This window comes from Sodiomyces alkalinus (genome assembly GCF_003711515.1).
Source record: "Sodiomyces alkalinus F11 unplaced genomic scaffold SODALscaffold_2, whole genome shotgun sequence".
Classification (NCBI taxonomy): domain Eukaryota; kingdom Fungi; phylum Ascomycota; class Sordariomycetes; order Glomerellales; family Plectosphaerellaceae; genus Sodiomyces; species Sodiomyces alkalinus.
In genome coordinates this window covers 4,016,187-4,029,702 of record NW_021167080.1, presented here as the reverse complement: position 1 = coordinate 4,029,702, position 13,516 = coordinate 4,016,187, and the positions used below count along the sequence as shown (strand labels likewise).

The 13,516-nt window shown below is 55.6% G+C and overlaps 8 protein-coding genes across 8 annotated transcripts; 4 read left to right on the top strand and 4 right to left on the bottom strand.

Moving 5' to 3' along the window:
• The first annotated feature begins 2 nt into the window (after window positions 1–2).
• Window positions 3–1,803, top strand: SODALDRAFT_330764 (hypothetical protein). Its single transcript, XM_028611286.1, has 2 exons — window positions 3–1,493; window positions 1,561–1,803. Exons 1-2 carry the CDS (start codon window positions 218–220, stop codon window positions 1,686–1,688), a joined length of 1,404 nt encoding a protein of 467 aa, XP_028468852.1. The 5' UTR covers window positions 3–217; the 3' UTR covers window positions 1,689–1,803.
• A 107-nt stretch (window positions 1,804–1,910) lies between these two features.
• SODALDRAFT_330763 (dimethylaniline monooxygenase) lies at window positions 1,911–4,471 on the bottom strand. Its single transcript, XM_028611285.1, has 3 exons — window positions 3,610–4,471; window positions 2,452–3,520; window positions 1,911–2,368 (listed from the first exon to the last, which is right to left on the bottom strand). Exons 1-3 carry the CDS (start codon window positions 4,264–4,266, stop codon window positions 2,094–2,096), a joined length of 2,001 nt encoding a protein of 666 aa, XP_028468851.1. The 5' UTR covers window positions 4,267–4,471; the 3' UTR covers window positions 1,911–2,093.
• Window positions 4,472–5,502: 1,031 nt separating this feature from the next.
• On the bottom strand, window positions 5,503–7,073 carry SODALDRAFT_357068 (S-adenosyl-L-methionine-dependent methyltransferase; the record flags this gene model as incomplete). The annotated part of the gene is made up of 4 exons (XM_028613967.1): window positions 5,503–5,813; window positions 5,888–6,390; window positions 6,464–6,659; window positions 6,707–7,073. 4 exons carry the CDS (start codon window positions 7,071–7,073, stop codon window positions 5,503–5,505), a joined length of 1,377 nt encoding a protein of 458 aa, XP_028468850.1.
• A 67-nt stretch (window positions 7,074–7,140) lies between these two features.
• On the top strand, window positions 7,141–8,736 carry SODALDRAFT_376768 (hypothetical protein; the record flags this gene model as incomplete). The annotated part of the gene is made up of 8 exons (XM_028614842.1): window positions 7,141–7,171; window positions 7,221–7,332; window positions 7,423–7,455; window positions 7,539–7,642; window positions 7,997–8,033; window positions 8,099–8,169; window positions 8,321–8,476; window positions 8,536–8,736. Coding segments are annotated over 8 exons (744 nt in total), but the record flags the coding sequence as incomplete, so codon positions are not given.
• A 175-nt stretch (window positions 8,737–8,911) lies between these two features.
• Window positions 8,912–9,646, bottom strand: SODALDRAFT_330761 (hypothetical protein). Its single transcript, XM_028611284.1, has 2 exons — window positions 9,298–9,646; window positions 8,912–9,208 (listed from the first exon to the last, which is right to left on the bottom strand). The coding sequence occupies exons 1-2, from the start codon at window positions 9,379–9,381 to the stop codon at window positions 9,059–9,061; spliced, it is 234 nt and encodes a 77-aa protein (XP_028468848.1). The 5' UTR covers window positions 9,382–9,646; the 3' UTR covers window positions 8,912–9,058.
• A 589-nt stretch (window positions 9,647–10,235) lies between these two features.
• SODALDRAFT_110367 (hypothetical protein) lies at window positions 10,236–11,005 on the top strand. Its single transcript, XM_028606545.1, has one exon. It carries the CDS (start codon window positions 10,478–10,480, stop codon window positions 10,934–10,936), a length of 459 nt encoding a protein of 152 aa, XP_028468847.1. The 5' UTR covers window positions 10,236–10,477; the 3' UTR covers window positions 10,937–11,005.
• A 40-nt stretch (window positions 11,006–11,045) lies between these two features.
• On the bottom strand, window positions 11,046–11,632 carry SODALDRAFT_330759 (hypothetical protein). The gene has a single exon (XM_028611283.1). The coding sequence runs from the start codon at window positions 11,336–11,338 to the stop codon at window positions 11,075–11,077; it is 264 nt and encodes an 87-aa protein (XP_028468846.1). The 5' UTR covers window positions 11,339–11,632; the 3' UTR covers window positions 11,046–11,074.
• Window positions 11,633–12,608: 976 nt separating this feature from the next.
• On the top strand, window positions 12,609–13,385 carry SODALDRAFT_357064 (hypothetical protein; the record flags this gene model as incomplete). The annotated part of the gene is made up of 4 exons (XM_028613966.1): window positions 12,609–12,652; window positions 12,956–13,007; window positions 13,094–13,120; window positions 13,257–13,385. 4 exons carry the CDS (start codon window positions 12,609–12,611, stop codon window positions 13,383–13,385), a joined length of 252 nt encoding a protein of 83 aa, XP_028468845.1.
• Window positions 13,386–13,516: the final 131 nt, after the last annotated feature.

Below are 13,516 nucleotides of genomic sequence, written 5' to 3'. Positions count from 1 at the left end.
AAAAAAATCGGAAGAAAAAATCGACCCCAACCGGATCGCATCTCTCGCCCGGAGCCCCGTCAGCCTTTCTCTCCGTCGCTTCTTAAAGGCCGAGGGTGTGTGAAAAGGGGAGGGGATCTTCCGATAACGACCCTCCAAGGGTTCGTCACGACGCCTTGGGGTAGGAAGCTGGGAACTGCGACGCCAACTCGAGGAGGCGAGCAAAAGGTGGGCAGGAATGGTCAACGAAGAGCGGAGGGGCACGGCCGCCCGGCTGTCGCAAGGCGATCGGGCGGCCTATTCGATAACCAATGCGCCGGCTCAGGCAGCGGACAACAGGAGGGGCCGTCCTAGTAGGCCGACAAGATCGTCTCGAAGCGAACAAGCAAATGACGAAAGCGACGAAGAGGAGGACGATGAAGAGGACGAACGCGACGAAGACAGAGACGACAACGACAACGACTTCTCCTCCGTCTCCACCGACGACGAACCCCCCCCGATCCACGCCTACGGCCACACCTACCACGGAAGCGGCCGCATCCTCATGCCCAACGACGAATCCGAGCGCGCCCGCCTCGACATCCAGCACAACCTCTTCAAGGCCTGCCTGGACGGCCACCTCACCCGCGCGCCCCTCGACCCGACCCGCCCGCTCGCCATCCTCGACGTCGGCGCCGGCTCCGGCGTCTGGGCCGTCGAAATGGCCCAGCGCTACCCGCTCGCCCGCATCCGCGCCGTCGACCTCTCCGCCGCGCTGCTCCCCACCGCCGTGCCCCCCAATGTGGTTTTCGAGATTGTCGATGCCGCGGAGCCCTGGCCTCCGGGGGAGGGCGAGGGGGAGGGGGAGGGAGACGGCGAGAAAGAGGCACGGGGGGCGAATGACGGTGAAGGAAGCGAAGGCGAAGGCGAAGGCGGTGAGAGTGGGAGTGGTGGTGGGAGTGGTAGGGAGGGTCTCGACTTTGTCCACGTGCGGAACCTGGTCGGCGGCGGCGTGAGGGACTTCCGCGCCCTGTACGCCCAGGCGCTCCGCCACTTGCGGCCCGGGGGTCAGATCGAGGTGGCGGAGGTGCGGCCGCGGTGGTTCCATTTCGAGGACAGCGCGAACGACGAGGAGGACCTGGATCGGCCGCTGTTCAGTTTTCGTCCGGAGAAGGCGTCGTCGTCTGGACGAGAGGGCGCGGGGTCCTCGGATGCGGCGAATGCGGCGACGACGGCGACGACGGCGAATGCGGCGACGGCGGCGGTGGAGGCGGAGCTGGAGCGGTTGAGGCTGGAGGGGGAGGAGGCGGCGGACGATGCCGCCCGCGCGTGTCGCGAGATGGAGATTTACATCAAGCACTTCTCCGAGCAGCTGGGCGTGGACTTTGATCCCACCCCCAAGGTCCGCAGGTGGCTGCGCGACGTCGGCTTCGAGAAGATTGTCGAGATGTCCGACTTGGTCCCCATTCGGCCTGTTGGCGGGGACGAGAAGATGAGGCGCAAGGGGGCTTTGGTTGCACAGATGATGGAGTATGGTCAGTGTGCCCCATTCCCACCTTTCTTCCCCCTTCCCGCTTGAGCACGAGTGCTGACCGATGGTAGGAATGGAAAACTATACGCTGGCGCTGTTTGGCAAGGGAGGCCTACCGGAAAGTCGGGCGCGGAATTTGCTGGAGAGGATCCAACGCGGCGTTCGGAATGCCTCGTTCCAAGCCTATGTGAAGGTGTAAGTCGACCCCCCTTTCCTTCACCAAGTATGTATGGCTTGCTCAGGGGCTGGCTGTACAGCCTGTACTGTACTGTCCCCTCGCATATACTGATCATCTGTTGCAGCACATTCATCACAGCCAAGAAACCGTTGCAATAGCGTTAGAACCAGGGTCAAAGGTTCCTCGTTGGGAGGGTAGGAGTTGGATGGAATCAACAGGTGGAACAACGTGTCTGTGTCTTACTGGGTGGTTTGGTTATTCGGATATTGGTAGCGAAAAGGGGTCGGAGTAGGGGTATCACAGGGACATATACCATCTTATATTAAGGGGTAACGGGGGGCATTCTAGTCAGCTTGGACGCGGCCGCTGTATTGTCATGTCTCATGAGTTCGTGAAGAGTCCTCCATATGCCCAGCCCACCCCAGTTCAATGGTTCATCGTTGCCGCAGGTTCGCTCTTGATATCATCGACTGTCGTCCCGTCGGTTGTTGTGCTCTTCTTGGTCCCGTTCATCTTTTCAGCTTCCATGGCCTTCGCCTTCCTGGCCAGCTCCTCAAACTGCCTCTTGGGCTCGTTAACCGGCTGGAAAGGCTTCGCCAGTCCGCAGCGCGAGAGAAAGCCGTTGACCCGGGCGTATACAAGGTAGTAAGCGCTCGCTAAGCCCAGTTGGATCATGGGTATGACGGCCAGTGTGAAATTACCTAGACGTTGACGTTTGCCGTTAGTATCCGTCGCATCCCCTGTCCATCGCATCCCCTGAGGACCCAAAGACGGGGAGACTCACTGAACACACCCTTCCTCCTCGTAATGACCTCCCACAAATCCTCCGTCATGACCTGCACGGCACCGGGCCACGCCCACGGCCCCACGAGGCGGAACTTGACCGTAAAGTTCGGCGCAGCCGCCCAGATCCACGGAAGCCGCCAAAACGGCCTCCTCGCCGCATGCGCGAACCCCAGCCGGACCACCTGCGTGAAGCTCGGCGCGGCATCCATATCGAGGGCGAGCTGGTACGCGTAGCTATCGTGCTCCACGCCGTAGCCGAGGCGCGCGGCCGGCGGGGCGATGAGGCGGTAATGCCACTCGTCCTCCGGCAGCAAGGGCTTCCGGACGCGGCCCAGGAGGTGGGCGATCCAGAGCATGGCCTGCAGCTCCGACAGCGGGGGGATGGCGCCGAAGCCGGGGCGCACGAAGCCGATGAAGGCCACGGTGGGGTCGTCGCGTTTCCAGATGGCGCGGACGTCGGTGTCGTGGGCGAGCGGGTACGGCTTGCGGCCCTGGTTGGCGGGGGGTGGGAGGAAGGGGAAGCTCTGCAGGTAGCCCGTGGCGAAGATGAGGACGTCGGGCTTTATGAGTTGGTTCTTGATCGAGTGGTATTCTTCCCGGCCGTTGTCTTGGAAGTGGGCTACGCCTGAGGGGTCGATGTGGGATGGGAACGGCGCCAGGTCGATGATCTTGTCCGAGTCCTCGACGGGGGTGTGGAGGATATATTCCCGGATCCTGTCTGGTAGGGGTTTGGGGCCTCTGGGACGCCAGGGGGGTGTGACGTGTTTGTTTACGTTGGGCCAGGCCTTGTTGAAGAAGAGCCGCGAGGCGTGGAACTTCTCGGGGGGTACGGCGCCGATGAACTGGTCGAAGCCGTGGGGTGCTCCGGTCGATATCCAGGCACTACCGACGGCCACCTTGTCGTAATGGTCCCAGACGATCATGGAGTCCCGGACGATGGGGTGGACGTACATGGTATCGAAGAGCGAGAGGTGGCTCACGTCGACGGGAGGCGATTCGGGCAAATAGGTGGGGGCGTCTTTGGGGGGTTTCCAGATCTTGGGCAAGAACCTGGTGTTGGCCAGTTTCTGCAGTTATCCATGGATGTGCTGTTGGTAAGTGCATGTGACGAGAAGACGAGACAACAAGAGAGGAGGGAAAGGCAACATAAACTCACCTTGGGTGCAGCAAGCCATCCATTACGGTGACATAGGACAACCCTCTTCGTCGGCGACCGAATAGCCAGCGCAGCGATATCAAAGCTCGTCTCTCCGCACCCGAGGACCAGGACCGTCTTGTCGACGCCAAACTGCTCGCGGCTCTTGAAATCCGCCGAATGCATCACCACAGGGACGTTCTCGACGCCGGGGAGGTCCGGGATGTTAGGAACTTGATGCAGCCCGGAGCAGACAGCCACGGCATCGCACTCCCATTCGACCTCCTCCCCCTCGGGGGTCCTGTACGTGACCACATGGCCGCTCGCCTCCGCCACGTCGCCCCCTCGCCGTACGGACAGGACGCGGGTCGACAGGTGAATATGCGGCCAGAGGTCGAAAGCCGAGGCGTACTGGTTGAGGTACTCGAGGTAACGCTCGGCGGAGAGGAAGTCCGGGTCGTCTCGCCTGGGGCGGAAGTCGGAGAAGGAGGTTAGGAACTTGGACGAGACCAGCTCGGCGTCTTCGTAGACGTGGTGGTAGAAGATGCCGCCTATCTGGGAGGCGGCCTCGAAGAGCTTGGCCTCGATGTGCGTCCCGGGGAAGAAGTCGCCGGCTTGGGATAGGTATTTGAGGGTGACGAGGCCTGAAGGCCCACCGCCGATGACTGCTACGCGCATCTCGATTCCCCCGGACTGTCCGAGCTTTTGACTTGTGCAGAGGAGGCACAGAGTACAGTCACAATCAGTGGGGTTAGTGGGCAGGTTATGGCGAAGGTTATAGCGAAGGGGACAAGAACGAAGACGAGGACGAGGTCGAGGACGACGATGGCCGGCGGCAGAGAGCGGAGCGCGAAAGTGGCGGCACGGCGTTGCCCACATGCACCCACCCTTGCGTCCATGCTATTCTCTTAGGTATATTACAGCTATTACTGCTCAAGCTATTACTACTGTAGGCCGTAGACGGTAGCCAAACCCAAGCGCTTGGTAGACTGGTCCAGCGTGGCATGGCGTTGGATGGAGTAGAAACCTGCAGTGGAAACTTGGAACTCGTTCTCCGTGGATGCAAGTTGCAACCAACGGCATATGTAGGCATGCGCCATGCAGAATGCACCACCACTCCTTCGTACGTTGTGCTCCGTAGTTCTCCAAGCCTTTCGTCGTGTTCCCTCAGTGGGCATGCCGGATCGTTTATTACATAAATCGTCCCTATCAACATGTGACGGGCCGTCTCCTGGACCCCATGGCTTTGTGCAGAACAAAACAAGGATGAGGAGGGGCTCAGGGTGGGACCTGGGTGAGGTCGGGATTCAGTCTCATACCACGACAGACGATGCAGTCAAGCCAGGATCATCATCCATGAGACCCCTGGTCCAACACTGCTTCCCCTTCCCTTTCCCCCAAGAACTATGCTCTTTGGAAAACACACAAATACAAAATATACGGAATAGTTAGATACTGGGAACCGATCTGTGTGACCAACCACACACTCGGTGGTTACCGATTTTCCCAAATCAGCATCGGGTGTTTCCATAACCCGGAGCCAAGGCCGAAGAGGCCATACCCGAAATAGGGGCTAGGGTCGTTCTGGTATAGGCGATGGGTAAGGGGCTGGGGTCGAGGGGCCCAGATCATCTCCACTCTCCTCTTCCCGCCCCCTTTCCCCCCCCCTTTTCTGCACTTTCTTCTCTTCCTTTCCCTTCCACTCCGTCCCGAGGACCCCAGGAGACGGTTTGTTCGTCAGGGCCAACCCGATGCCATGGCCACGGGCTTAGATTTGTCTCATATTGAGTACGTTGTATAATTTCTCACCTGGTAGTACCGGTATGACCCGGCGCAGGGGTAATCCTTATCCTGAAAGATATTTTGATATAATTTCTTTTCCATTCTCTTGCTTCCGCCCTTCGTATGTCCACATCACCGCTTGGCAAATTCGATGACTGCATGCCCATCCAAAGACACCTCAATGCCATGGAAAGCCACCAGCCGTAAGCCGGCCCGAGAGCCCACCTCCTCCCATAGTGCTGCCGTCCTCTCTTTGCCGCCCGACATCATCATGATAAAGTCCATCCAGATGGAAAACCGGCTGGGGGGGTTGGACATGACATACTCGGCCACCAGAAGCCTGCTGTCGTCCGCCATGGCCTCGGCGGTGCGCTTCATGATGCCCACCACCGTGTCGTCGTCGTAGTTGTGCAGGCAGTGTCTGATGTAGTAGATCAAGGCGCCTGTTTAAAAAGGAAGGGAAGAAAAATCAATCAGCAAAGAACCCTGCTCTCAATGCACAGTCCAGTAAACGCACCTTTGACGGGCTGCTCAACGTGAAAATCAATCGCCATAAGCGTCACCCCCGCCAGCCCAGAAGCCTCATCGCTCCGCACAACCTCAATCACCGGCGCCACGTCCTGCAAGACGCACCGGTCCTGCGAGAGAGGCGAGTCCTCGCCCGCGCAGAACGCCTTGATGCAGTGTCCCTTGCCCCCGCCCACGTCGACGAGCAGCGGCCGGTTGTGGTCCGAAGAACTACTCTTCTTCTTCTCGTCCGCCACCACGTCGGCGACCCAGCCAAAGTCGTACAGCCCCGTGATGGGACCCATGAGGGGCACCTGCTTGTCGATGGCCGTCATGGCGTGCATGAACACCTGCATCCGGCCCGGCTCGGCGTTGAGGACGTCCCAGAACTTCTTCTCCGGGGCGCCGTGCGCGAAGGTGAAGGGGATGTGGGTGAGGCCCTTGGGCTCCCTGCGGCCGTAGGTGCGGAAGTAGCGCGGGAGGGAGGCCGATGATGTGAAGGAGTTGTCGAACCTATGTGTTTACCAGTGCATGTTAGCCGGCTCGGTCCCGAGAGAAAGTTGAGGTCCTGCTTCTTCCGACGTACATGAGCTGCCACATGCTCCTGAGCGGGACGCTCTCGGTAAGCTGTCTCGACTTGGGCGTATGTCTCACTCGGTCCTCTCCCACCTGTTCCAGCAAGCCGCTCGAGACCATCAACCACGCCAGCCGAGCTGTGTTCGTTTCGCTCTCCCCATCAGTCTTTTCCCTCAACTCTTTCACGCCCGCCCCCGCCCCCCCAGCTACAAAGGCAAAGGTGAGAACTTTCCGCGTTTCAACTTGAACTTACTGAGAAGCTGCACCTCGGCGTCCATCTCGTGCGCCAGATCCTCATACGAGATGCTCCCCTCGACGGGGATGACTTCAAAAGCGCCCCATTCGATAAACAGCCGGAGGGCGACGAACTCGGCTCCCGCCGTCGACTGGTTCATCCACTCGGGCTGCGGAGGCCTCGCTGCGTCCACGATGGCCTGCGCCGCCTCCACGATCCGCTCCCGGCGCTCGGTTTCCACGCGGTCGGCGTCGTCTCCGTGCGCCGGTGTTTTCGAGGACGTCGCCGCAGAGTACGCCGTGATGGAATTCAGCAGCTCGGGTGTGAGGAGGTGGAGTTTCTCGAGCATGTCTCCTCCGTCGGACTCTTGGGCTGGGGTGCTCATGGCTTTTCGACGGGTCTGTGTCCGTAACTGGACGCGTTGCGGGTGTCCAATAGTTGGGCGCGTGAATATGGCTCGAGATCCCCTCGAGAGCCTACGGCGTGAGTAATTATGGCACAGATAACGGTCCGGAAGAAGGTTGGCGTGCAGGCTTCGAAGGAGACAACTTGACAAGGACAACCCCTGAACGTAGGCCATCACTGAAGCTCACCATCCATGCCCCCCACCCCCACTGGAACGCATACAGAGTGGAACGCATTCCGTCAGAGGATGTCCCTTTCCCTTTTGTTAATTCATGTTCCCACCCTTATTATTAATTACCCCTAAAATTGCCAACTTATCACTGAACAAGTGACACGCTACTGGCGGCGGTCCGGTCCTTGAGGTGTCATTGCACGCAGCTTGGCGGGACGTTTTCTAAACATTGATCATCTCGCAATCGCCTCTCGGTGTCTCTCTCATTTTCAGTGTTGGCGTCCTGATAGGCAGATGGCCGATACAAGTGTCTGTCCGAACCACACGCAACCATAAAAACAGAGTCCTGCTTCATCGCCCTCCTTCGATGAGTTCATGTTTGTTCTCACAGGAAACCGGTTTAACTACTACCGTCTCATTTATATACTTACCTATCAAACATATCAAACCGTTAACTATGTTTCATACATATCCCTATTGTTCGCTTTCTTTACGTATATATTTCACATGCGTAATGTCGGTGAGTTGAGGCTTTCCAAAGTGGCGTCTGGCTCTCATCCAAAGCGTAAGGAACCAGAAGCTTCAAGCCACGGTCGTAATTAATTCCACAAATCGCGGCGTCTCCCCCGCAGGAAGAAAATACTAAACATACCTTTCGTAGCTGTATTCGTATCCGTAGTAAAGAAGCGGAACCTTGTCAGAGTAGAGGCTTCAAACTCGACAGTTCTTAGACGACCACCCCATCGCATTCACCACCTACGACACCAAGTCCGAGGCATCAGAAACTACGTTTAACACGTTTGGACGGTTACCGACGACCCAACCCCTCCCAGAGACTGCATCTACAACAAATCACATATGCCGTCTGTCTCATTATCAGAATTATCCTTGAGAATGGCTCCGAGTACGTCCACCCTGGCCCGAGGGTCACACCATCTCCCGTTCCCTTTTACTATCACCCATTAACACCGTATGCTTCTCTTAAGCCGGGAGAGAAGATCGCGGCCTCTTGCTAGGTAGTCCCGTGCGAGCAGACGCACTCGAGACACGTGCAGCCACCGGTGAACCAAAGAAGCCACCCCAGTCCCTGCGGCCATGCCTCGTGCGGCCTCATAGCGGGATAGACCAGAATCAGAAGCCCAAGAAGCAAGTCCGGTTCCGCTTGCAGGGATCTACCGTCGCATTCCCAGGCGTTGAAGTCGATGAAGGAGGTGAGCAGTGTTCTTCCTCGCGGGGCCCCGATAAAGAGTACGATACCAACGATCTCCAGGTCCAGTTGGCGTGGCCACAACTGTGACGAACAGTGGAAGTTGTAGCCTCGGAACAACGTCGAGTTGGAATACGATACTCAACCGGCGAACATCCTCGTATGAGAAGAGACACAGAGACCGAAAAGAAAGGAGGAAACAAAGGGAAAAAAGGAAGAAGGAGAAAAGCTATCGACAAGAACTGGCACGATGGAGTTGGACGCATGTAGACCAAGGGAAAGGTGTAAAGTATACGTGAATCTGGGACCAAAGTCGTTCTCACTACTTTCTACACATGTATTAGTGTCTACCGAGAATGGCATCGAGATCCTTTTCGGGAGAGCAACACCGGAAACTAGAACTCACAAGGACCAGAGGAAGAATGTTGTTCGCTGGAGACGGGAAGCAAACATCAGGGAAAATCTTAGCGTTATGTCATTGCAAATATACATGGCAACTGACGATGCCTGCCTTTCGTCCTCCTCTGCCCTTCTCTCCACCATACATGTAACTACAACGTGACCCGACCCATCATCTTGTCGGCCTTCACTTCGAAGCCGCCCTGCCCTGCCCCCGACTCGGTCCCTGGGACAAGCCCTGGCTCTGACCTCCGCTGGCGGGCATGCCTGGAAGCCCCTTTCCTTTCTCGTGTTCGGGTAGAGGGGCGGTCTTGTCGGCGCGGGAAACCTTGGACTCCTACACGGTTCCCTCGGTCAGTACATACAGGGCAAAGCCAAGACGAATAGTACGTCTGCGTTGTGGCGAGGAAAGGAAAATAAACGCACCTCGACCGGGCCGGCTCCGTGGATGATGTTGTGGCCCGTCTCGGTGGCGTTGTCGGCGATGTGGCCGGACCCTTCACGAGGCATGTTGACGAGGTGGATTTGTGGATTTGGTTTTGTTGATTTTTGTTTGACTTGGGGTTTTACGTCCTCGAGGGAACTGATCGGGTGAAGAGCGGCGTATGTATCGTTTGTGATAGTTCAAGCTTGCTTGATATTGATGAGAGACCAGAGCTGAGAGCTCCACATCGTCGAGCTACACGGGTGACGGGGGTTTATATCGCGGGCCTTCCCCTCTTCCCTCGACGTCATTTATGCTATTCATGTCGAAGTACCTTACTCCCTTAAATTTAGTCCGCCTGGTACATCGGTTCTTTCTAATTCTCCCAGCTACCTTACTAAGGTATGTATATAAGCCATTGACTCGTAGCTAGGAGGATGCTAAAGCCCAGTCGTCATAGGAAAAGAGAGCTACGGACGGGAGGAACGTCATAGCAGGGGCGTACTCCGTACAGTGTGCTAATTATAAGCTATGAGGTAACGACTTTGCGTGGCTCGTGCTCTGTTAAGTCGCTCCGTAAGGGTCCGTATCACACCAACACTGCGCAAATCATAGCGAAACCCCACTGTCCTCCGTATACAGGTACAATATTAATACTGTCACTTCCGCAAAATCATTTTTCCTACATCTCCGATCCACCGATAGTTTGTGGCCAAAACGACCGAAGCGCTCTGCATTATGTGCTTGTGTAGAGTTGCTTCGCTACGGACCACTGGAACTCGCAGGCCAGACCGGAGAACGTTTTGGAACCCGCCACGCAAGACATTGAATTACACATCCGTACTCTTCTCTTCTGCTATACGTCTGGGGATTAAACGAGCCGTCTGATCGGATCCTGTGTCCTATGCGCTTAATAACTCGAAGTCGAAATGAGGACCGCGGCTCGGCGTCAACAAGCCTGACCTTATAGAGACAGCCCATCCTTGAGAAAGAAGAGGAAAAAAAAAAGGAAGAACAGAGTAGTGGGAGCGATGGTCTTCCGTCTTCTGCTAACACATAAGATTCCTTTTCAAGTAAACCGAGTCTTGAGTCCAGCACCATCACAGATAGCCTCCTACTAAGGTATATCCCATTAAGGACTCTCCGTGGGAACCTCGGAACTGGGCACACTAGGAGGCCCCAATGCTCGTGGCTTCATCCTCTACGGCATCGTCATCCCTGCCGCTGGCCGTCCACGCGTTCGGGGTTCGCCTCTTGACCAAATCTCCCCCATCTCTCCGCGCCGTTGGCATCTCACCGAAAGTCACCTTTTTACGCCCCCAGGTGAATTATGACGAACGAGTGTACTATCGTCACCTCCTTCATGATGACCGTACGAGGCAGGAGAAAAGTGATTTCGTCTTCCGATTCGCCCAAGATAGCACGCCACGCGACGGACAGGCACGCCGTTTCTCCTCGGACCTCCGGCGACAGACGAGTACCTACGTTGTACGTTGTAAAGCCCTGATGCCAAGCTACCAAGCCGCGAAGAACCCGGAGTGGATATCCGGCCACGGTCGACAGGGGGCCAACTCCGCAGATTTTTTCTTTCTTTCTTTGCCCCTCATTTCCTTCGGCGATTATTCAGGAAAGTCAGGGTAACTAAGAAATAGTGGGCCTACTAACCGTCTTTGTTTGTTTTTGATTCTAACGCGTGGCCGCCCCCCTTCTTTTTTTCTCAAGCGCGCCCCCTTCTTTTCCCTTCCCTTTTTCTGTCTTAATATGTATTTGAATCTATGGCTATTTGCCCTGATATGCGTGCTTGAGAAGACGACTTGCTAGACGAATAGGCGCCCGGCAGAATCGCGATACTAGTTTCGTGCCTAGTGGTGGTGGTGGTGGTGGTGGTGGTGGTGGTGGTTTGGTTCCTCGGATATCGAGATACCTGCGAAACCCACTTAGTTTTGGGTGGTGGAGATGTAGTGGATCATCTAACCCAAAAAGAGTTGAGTCGACCCGGAGGATCAAATAAGGAGGGACGGAGGACCGGTACTCGGAAAACATACGGACGAAGAAAGGAAGTGGAGTGGACTCGAGGATCGACGAGTTAAGTATCCGAAGTCAGGACCGATGGAGAGAAGTCCCAGAACGGAACAAAAAGGGATAAGCGGTATATGGGGCCCGTGGGACGTGACGAGACGAAAGAGACTGAAAGCTCCATTTGGTAGGTGAGTGGAGCATCAACGGGACGCTAAAAATATTAATCAAATTCGCTTTCGAGCATCGTCAGGTACAGCGAGACTAATAATCGTGGACGAAGGGGAGGGGGGGAGAGAGGAGTTGTGATGGAGGAGTTAAGACGTGGTGGACGCTCAGTGGGCGTATAATACTGAGTCCTCCTTGGCCGTGTATCCGTGGAAGAATGTCAGGCTATCATGTCAATGAGTTCCTCGGAGGTTCTAACATCGTGGGCATCGGCATCGTTAAGAAGGCCGTCCTCCATTGCCCATTGCCCATTGCCCATTGCCCCCATCGCGATCGTCCTGTCCTTCTGTACGTTGTAGGTACTCCACTTCCGGTGAGTCGGCCGAAAACTGGGCCACGCCGTGGGGATCACTCTTGGCGAGACAAGTGCAAAATAGGTCGGTATTATTCGTGTGATGTGAAAAGTGGTGTGAGAAAACTCGTCTTGTTGTGTCAGGACCCTGGGGGAGTGAGGATTGGTATAAGTTACGGAGCGCAGTAATTAAGGTATTTAGTACGAAGCATCCGGATATAGAACCCTGAAATAGGTGTGGCGCTTAGATAACGGTAATGGAGGCGCCTGTCAGATACAGCGTAACTAGAACCGTGCAAAAATTAGGGTCAAAATTGAAGGGCAAATGTTTGAGGTGATTCTGTAGTTAGAGCCCACTGAGATAACACACCACCACCGTTAATGGCAGAAACGAAAATGACTGCAGGCTAATTACCGCCGTGGGGTACAGAGTTAGTGTTCCTAGTGTTAAATACCTAGTGGCAGGATGCCCCGGACGTAGGGAGGAAGAACATACGAAGTAATACTCAAGTGGAAGGAGACACTAGCAGGTAATTAGACCGACTTATTATCTGACAAGAGTGGAAGGGCTTTGGCTTGACGAGCAAAGGACTTCCGATAATAATGTTAAGAACCTAGGTAGAAGGTTGGCAGCCACTTCCTTGACATTTGATATGATAGACCCTTGCTATATCGGAAAATGCCACGGGTAGGTAGTGTATTGCTGTAAGGTAAAAGTACTTAGAGATTCCGTACTTACGGAACTAGGCACGGAAATATACTTAGCAGTGTGCATGAATGTTGGCGCAGGCCAAGTATCCGTACGAGTCCCTGGAACGCTGGTGATGATCGCTTTGGGTTATTTGCAGTCTAAGGCAGTGGTCCACACGCCCACACGACCTGTACGTTGTACTCCGTGGTCACCGCGTTGCCCTCCTGTCAGTAGGAGCCTTATTCGTCATGGTAATCTCTTGGTAAGGTATTCAGGGTAGGACCACCTCGATGACATGTTACCATCTCTTATACGTCCGAATGCAAGACTTTGTTTGCCCTTACATGTACCCCCATACAATCGGTACAAACGCCGACCCCGCGCATTTGTACTACTACCTTACCTTTTATGGGTAATTCCTTCCCTTGGAAAGGCCCCCACCCAACTTTCAACCACCATACCCGTCACGCGTCAACCGTCACCCCGTGGGTCGTCACCCCATCACTCTTCCCCCGCGACACGTATTTCGTACAACGTACATACCACAAATCAACACCAACACCCCCTCCAGATACACAACTCGATATCGAGTCGCGCCGTATCACGACTCTCTTCAAACACACACACACACACACACACACAGAGAGAGAGAGAGAGAGAGAGAGAGAGAGAGAGAGAGAGAGAAAACACAAAACATCTTTTCGTGGCCCTTCTTATTGTTTGCTGTGGTTCAGAGTTGCTTCCTGGTGCTCTTGTCTACTGAGTATAACGATCACGGCTGCCCCCTCCCCAATCTTCATCCCAAAGCGATCCCGGTCTCCCAGCGAGATCTCTTCTTGTCTTGTCCGTCCATGATTGAGTGACTGGGGTCAACCCCGCCACCACCACGGCATTCTTTTTTGCTCCTCTTGCTCCTCCGTCTTGCTACTCCATCCTCCCTTCTCCTAAATCCTTCATTTCCTTGTTTGGGTTTTCTATACCTTTTTTTTTTCCT